Raw genomic sequence first — 7,192 nt, forward strand, 5'->3', positions numbered from 1 at the left:
TCTTCCGAATGCCATAACTCACTCGATACACCTCCGATCTCGACCATCCACATATCCATAGAAAGGCATCGAGACACTCAACACTATTATCAATTCATACTTGCCATCGGATATCCCAAATCTGAAATCCATTCCCCAGAAAGCTCGATTGATAAATTATCGAAATACTCTTTTTGCTCCAAGTAACAACTAAATACCCAAAACATCCAATATAGCCTCCACCTCTAAATGAGCCCAATAACTGACTTCGTCAAGGATTCTAACCCTGCTAATTCCCAAACCTTGTTCACCATTTTGAAATGAAAACGTCTTGAATACAGGATGTTACAACAAATCACCCGACCACGACCGATCACAACGCAGCAGAGTGGTGTTCGTGGTTCATGGTCGTTGCCACATACACCACAAAACAACAAAATGCTACATTATGAGTGGAATATTCCACAAGGCCTTAGCAACGAGCCATAACTGCCCACTAACAATAACATATTACAATTCAAATTTAAGAAACTAGTTTCATGTGTATGGGTTACGCACCCTTCGTTTAGTTTTTCTAGGATCAGCCATGGGCAACACATTTTTCTTAAAGTTTTTGAATTTTCCTACAATCTCATGAGAAGATCCATTGTTACTTTATCTTAATTTCTTGTAACATAAATATTAACCATGATTTGTATTGGGGAAAAGAACATGAACAATCGAATGGTGGTTTGAAATGGGTAAATAGTGCGACAATTAAAATACACAAATTTCTATTAAAAGTACAATCGTAATCTTCATGGTGGTTTGAAATGGGTAAATAGTCATAAGTTATGCTATCTAAGTGCAATTTCATGTAGACTTCCATCATATCGGCTAGATATATTTCAAAAAAAATTCCACCTTTTAGATGAGATTTACGATATTTTTGATGCAATGTGCCTACATAAAGCATATTCTAGGTTATAATGTGGATAGACAATTATTGTGTAGACGTGTGGATAATGCTATTTTATAAAAATTACTAAGAGGATATATTGTTTAGCAATGTGAATACGTTCAATCACATAGAATTATTGTTATTTTAATAGATTCTCACCAATTTTAATTCATTTTTATTCTCATTCATCGTTTTTTACTTAATTTAATTCTTACAAAATACGAGTCAATAAACATCCTGACAGAATGAGAATAATTAAAAAAATACATAATAACCTTATAGACGATTTAATTAGTAAAAATGCTTAATAATTAAAATAATTATATAAGATTGAACATATTCATATTATCAAACATATTTTCTTTGTAATTCTCACAGAATAGCATTATCCATACGTCAATCCACATTTGAACCTACATCCACACAATAAATGTCAATCCACATTTGAGCCTAGCTCTATACTATATTACTATATATGCATATGGTATGTCTAGTATTCACAATCTTTTCTATGCATTATGTAGGAAAATATAGTGTACATGCATACAAAAAGAGCACAAGAAAATAAAAGTAAGTTGACTGTGTCATACACATTATCCTCAACAAAAGTTCTTGAAACTATTGGACGGACGTTTGTTTTCCAGGATACAACAGTAGAACAGTTTTTCATCACAACTGAGCTCAACTAAAATTTGAAGGAGAAGAGGAGAGTTTAATTTTTCTACATATGAAATGAAATGAAAAAAGCAACTCATGATGTAAAAGTAAAACTTTCTACATATGAAATGAAAAAAGTCAAAATAGATGAGTTATATTAAAAAAAAAAAAAAAAAAAAAAAAAAAAAAAAAAAAAAAAAACTAGAGATTTACAGTTCAGTCGAATTACCATATATATCAGCAACAACTATAACAAATACTTCTTCTATAAGAGAAGAGAAGATAAGGGCAGGAAAGGCACTCACCAAAAACGATCATGAGTTTGTTCCACCTTTCTTTTATGGAAAGATATGACATATCATATTAAGTTTACAATTTACAAGAAACCCAATTCCTTCCACTTGTCATTCATCATTTTACCCTTTCCTCATCATCAAAATGTAAACTCTCCATTCCCTTGAGAGTTGTTTCATACTTCTTCCCGCCTGTCGTTGAGGAACCACCTGGTGGTGACCCCCGCTGCTGTCTTGAACGACCACCCATGGCCGTGGGGTCCACATTGTTACCCCGCCTCATTGACCCACTCGCCACTCCCCGCCCACCAAATCCCGCGCTTGACATCTTAACAGTTACAACAACTCTCATATTAGGTTTTCGTTTAGTTTAGATGATAAACATAAAAACAATATCATGTTACTAATTACATTTTTAGTTGCAAAGGGTTTTCTCTTGCAATTTTGGTCTCTAGTTATTTAAAATGTAACTTACCAAAACTGAAAAGGCAAACATACCATAGAGACCATATTTGTATTAACTCTAAATAATGAAACAATAAATACTCACCATGGCATCCGTGCTGATGGCCGCATCATTAGCAATTGGACTCTTCTCCTTCGGTAGGTTCCCGGAGTTTGTCACTTGTGCAGGATTTCTACGGCGAGAACTTTCCTCACCTACAAAACATTTATTTTAAATTTTAGACTAAATTACGTTTTTGGTCCCGGAGTATAGCTTATTTGTTTATTTATTTATTTTTTTTAAATTAAAGTTTAGCCCCCAAAAAATCTTTTGCAATTTTTGTCCTTATGTTAGGTTCTTGTAACGTTGTTAGTCCCTGTTCCAAATATCTGATTTTAGCTATTTTGGTCCAAAAACATTACAAAACCAAAATTGAAAAACATCAGGGACCAAAAATGTAATTTACTAAGTAGGTTACAAAAAACGGTCCCCGAGTTTAGCTGTTCTTTAAAGATTTTGGTCCCAAACAGTTCTCCTGCAGTTTTGGTCCTTAGTTTGAAGTACACAGACGACACAGGTCCTTATTTTGAAGTATTTTATCGCTTTTGGTCCATATTCAATGTTCGAAGTACACTTTATCCAAACATTTTTATTTTATACTTTTAACATTATTAGAATCAAGCCCCCTATCATTTTACTTGTGAACAGGGACCAAAACGTTATAAAAAACAAGTAAAAACCAAAAGTACAACAAAAAACTTTATGGGACAAAAACTGCAAAATCAGCTAAACTCAGGGACCATTTTTGTAACTTACTCAATAACAAAATACAGAACAAATCGGAGAAGTTTACCGTTTGGAATAACAGGGGGTGTCCCAGAGCTTGGTCCAGCACCCAAACCCTAACAAAGACAACAATCAGGTTTTAATTTTATAAGTAATTCTAACACCAAGTGAATAAAAGATATACATGTAAAAAGCTACTTACAAGACCACGGGTAGGAGGAGCTGCAATTTGTGATTGTTGATACTTCAAAATCGTCCAATCAAAAACATAATCAAACTGAAACCCTATAAAGACATGAAGTAACAAAATCATACTTATCATGCAAGTTCAATGACTTAGTGGATAGAGGGGTATAGGTGTAAAAATGTACAATACAAACCTTCACGAATAAAGAGGTCACGGAATATTCTTTTGAGATAAGCATAATCAGGTTTATCTTCAAAACGTAGAGAACGACAGTAATGGAAGTATGATGCAAATTCTGTCGGGTAGCCACGGCATAAGGCCTGACAGAAATGGAAAAAACTTTACTACATGTAAAAGGGCGAGATTTTATTTTATTTAAAAAATAAAATAAAATAAAACAAAACAAAACCTCGATTGATGTAGAAACTTTCTTTTCGCTGATTTTTTCGTACTTCTGTTTCTTGTTTCCTGCTTTTAGCCCTTGCCATGGAAGGCTATTTAATATAACAAACATTATTTGACCAATGAAGAATAAGTGATTTGAGAATGAGAAAGAAAGTAAAAAAATATATATATTTATTTACCTTCCTCTTAAGAAATACATGAGAACGTAACCGAGAGATTCCAAATCATCCCTTCTACTTTGTTCTATAAACAAAAATAAACACAAATCAATATTCATTGAATGATAGTTTTATCTTTTTATAAAGATATAGCAAAACATACCAATCCCAAGATGTGTATTCATGCTTGCATATCTAGCAGTCCCAGTTAAGTTTTTGTTCTCTCTACAAAATAAGATAAGTTAAAAGTATAACGCATGCATTAAAATCACTTGCATATATAAAAAAATAAAATAACTTAGTGGTTAAGAATTTCACCTGTATGGAATGTGTTGATGAGTTGTGGTGTCTCTGTATTTCTTGACAAGACCAAAGTCAATGATGTAGACCTAATAATAAAAAGAAAATTCCGAGGTTAACCCTAACAAATACTCCAAATTTTCAAGGAAAAAAAATGAATGACAAAAATATATTGTACCTGATTTGCACGACGCCCCAACCCCATAAGAAAGTTGTCTGGCTTGATATCTCGATGTAGAAATGATTTAGAATGAACAAACTCAATACGGTTGATCTGAAATGAGTATATCATGATTAGCTATTAAAAATTTTAAAAAAGGTAAAATGATAAGTAAACGAATATACCATTTGATCTGCAAGCATGAGGACTGTTTTTAGGGAAAGTTTCCTACTACAGAAATTGAATAAATCCTCAAGACTGGGTCCTAGCAAATCCATTACAAGAACATTGTAGTCTCCCTCAACACCAAACCATCTCACATTTGGAACACCAGCTGCAATAGTGTAACGAAAAAGTTAAAAAAGGTTAACAAAAAGTTATATATGTAAAACATATTAAAGCATGTCCTTACTTCCTCCCTGTAGAATTCTGTATAGCTTGGACTCATACAGCAGCTGAGGATGCTTTGTCTTGACATTTTCCTGAGAATCATTACAAGTAAACCTTCAAAACTATGGAAACAGATTTCATTTTTCTTAAAACTAAAAGAAAGTGATGTAAATCAGCATCTAATGAGTAATGCATGCATTAAATGTTGGATGCCTCGTTGCCCTGAAATAGAGAAACTTTATCCTGTTTAATAAGCATTGAATGACATTTGTATGAATTATGAAATCATCCCCTCATCTGTAAGCTTAGACATACGTCCTACGTGTTAGTATCTAAAAAGACATACAATCCTACATTATGACTATAAACTGGCTTGGGATTCCTATTCTGCAATACTTTAGAACTAACATTTCTGGCAACACACTACTAGAACCACTGAATTCTCACCTAACAATTGGATGACATTTCGAAACATCAAACATAATCTGAGGATAATTTCAATTACGAACAATTTACACTGTAAGAAACACATTCATCACTGTTTTAAGCTGAAAAAACTTAAGCATCCGAATTCCTAACATAACAATTAGCTCATTCATTGTAATAACCCTAGAAATAACAACATTCTAAATTCTAGTTCCAACAAACAAATTAACAAGTAATAGCCTTCCGTGTACAAAAACCTAAGATTATAACGACGATAACAATACTCACAAGCTTAATTGCAACTTCTTCATTCGTCTGAACGTTAGTACCTGTAAACGAAAACCAAGAAAATCAAAATTTCATCTGAAGAATTGAAAATCAACCAAAACAGAGATTAAACCGACTAAATCAATGACGCCAAATATATTGGGCCTTTAAAACAATTCGTACGAAATTGAGAAAGTAACGATTAACATACCTAAATAGATCTCTCCGAAGGATCCACTGCCAATCTTTCGACCTAGACGAAATTTATTACCGACACGAGGCTCCATCAAGATCTAGGGTTTTGAAGATTGAAAATAAAAATGAATTAGGAGGTATCGTATTAGGAGTGAATTAGGTTGAAGAAAAGGAAGAAGGTGAGGAGAGAGGGTAGGGAGAGAGTGATGCTTTCTCTCTCAAGTTTCTCTCTCTAAAAGTTATATATATGTTGTCTATATATTGAAACGGTCTCACACGCGTTACAATTGAACGAGCCGAAAGTGGTCATCCTGGATAGGTTTGTATTTAAAGGCCGGTGTCATCAGTCAACTCTCAAACGATACAGTTTACATGGAGTATTTAAATTATAAATTAGTAAATTACTACTAACGTATAAAATTAATATACATAGTTAAAATATTATTAAATTAATCTATCAATCGATTTTGTATACAGTGACTTTTTTGTGTTTGCCCCCAAAATTAAACAAATCTAATTATTTTATCCGAAATTTGGTATAATCGGTGCCATAAAAATTAAAAAGATTGGGTTACTTTCTTTGAAGTCTATAAGGTTTGGTAGTTTTATCAAGACTTTTTGTATGCTCTGGCGACCTTCATTTATATTATTTTTAATTTTAATAATAGATTTATATTATCTACATTCATATTCAGTTAGTTAGTTTTTTATGAAATTCAATAGAATACACAAACTCGTTTATAAAGTGGAATTGTGAAACGCGGAAAACAAACCTTATATGCTATTTGATATTCTTCAAAAAACAATTTCAGTTTACCTTATTCTAATCTTAAAATAGACTCGATATTTGATAGGACGCATAGCTAATACTAACGTTAGATTCGCAGTTAAATATTTCTTAACAATCATATGCTATTATGTATTAGGATATAGTCATTTTTTTATTTTTAAACACATAGTTGACACTAAACAACAAATAAAAGAATTATAAAACCTTTATGTCCTCTTCGTGCTCACCGTCCAACTCCAAACTAACATAAGTTGATTTAAATATTTCATTATTAATATTACTGTTAAACATGTTTTAACAATATTATATTGAGATTATTTATACAAGTTATATATGTTATATTGTTATTAGCGATTTATAATGATGACCAACGTTTTAGACAGACAAACATATTGAGCTCGAACATGTGGAGAAATATTATACTAACTAATATAAGATATATCAAAATTAAATTATCATATATTATTAAAGTTAGAGATCTTTTAAGCTAGAGGGAATGGTGCAGAAGGGAATTGTACTGATGTGGCTTTGGCATGCGGTGACCTCCGAGGCTACTTGGCAATCTTACTTGGCATATATCTACCAAGTTCACCCACCAACCAATCATGTGTTACTTTTTATGATTTTTTTTTTTTTTTAATTTTCAAACTTTACAAACCACCTCTACTAAAAAGCCAAAAGTTTTATGTAGGCGTGACAAATATAAGTAGATAACGATATAACGTAAAGCCTACATGACGGTAAAAAAAATATGACAAAAATGACATCATCTCCTGTAGTCTTACAAAAACAATCTTTCAAACCCAGGATGGAA

General features: G+C 32.3%; 1 protein-coding gene across 1 annotated transcript; it reads right to left on the reverse strand.

Moving 5' to 3' along the window:
* Window positions 1-1,784: 1,784 nt before the first annotated feature.
* Window positions 1,785-5,868, reverse strand: LOC145065441 (casein kinase 1-like protein 1). The gene is made up of 14 exons (XM_079012427.1): window positions 5,605-5,868; window positions 5,415-5,455; window positions 4,723-4,792; window positions 4,496-4,644; window positions 4,329-4,424; window positions 4,169-4,239; window positions 4,014-4,075; window positions 3,872-3,935; window positions 3,697-3,781; window positions 3,481-3,607; window positions 3,303-3,385; window positions 3,168-3,216; window positions 2,420-2,529; window positions 1,785-2,197 (listed from the first exon to the last, which is right to left on the reverse strand). The coding sequence occupies exons 1-14, from the start codon at window positions 5,678-5,680 to the stop codon at window positions 1,988-1,990; spliced, it is 1,293 nt and encodes a 430-aa protein (XP_078868553.1). The 5' UTR covers window positions 5,681-5,868; the 3' UTR covers window positions 1,785-1,987.
* Window positions 5,869-7,192: the final 1,324 nt, after the last annotated feature.

This window comes from Lactuca serriola, chromosome 8 (genome assembly GCF_051521515.1).
Source record: "Lactuca serriola cultivar US96UC23 chromosome 8, Lser_US96UC23_V15, whole genome shotgun sequence".
In the NCBI taxonomy this organism is placed as follows: domain Eukaryota; kingdom Viridiplantae; phylum Streptophyta; class Magnoliopsida; order Asterales; family Asteraceae; genus Lactuca; species Lactuca serriola.

Excerpts from the sequence above, each read along its gene's own strand:
- LOC145065441 (XM_079012427.1), bottom strand. The coding sequence starts at position 5,680 with ATGGAGCCTCGTGTCGGTAATAAATTTCGTCTAGGTCGAAAGATTGGC. Across the intron at positions 4,645-4,722 it reads CAGAATTCTACAGGGAGGAA|CTGGTGTTCCAAATGTGAGA; the intron begins GTAAGGACATGC and ends ACACTATTGCAG. Across the intron at positions 3,936-4,013 it reads GAATACACATCTTGGGATTG|AACAAAGTAGAAGGGATGAT; the intron begins GTATGTTTTGCT and ends TTTTGTTTATAG.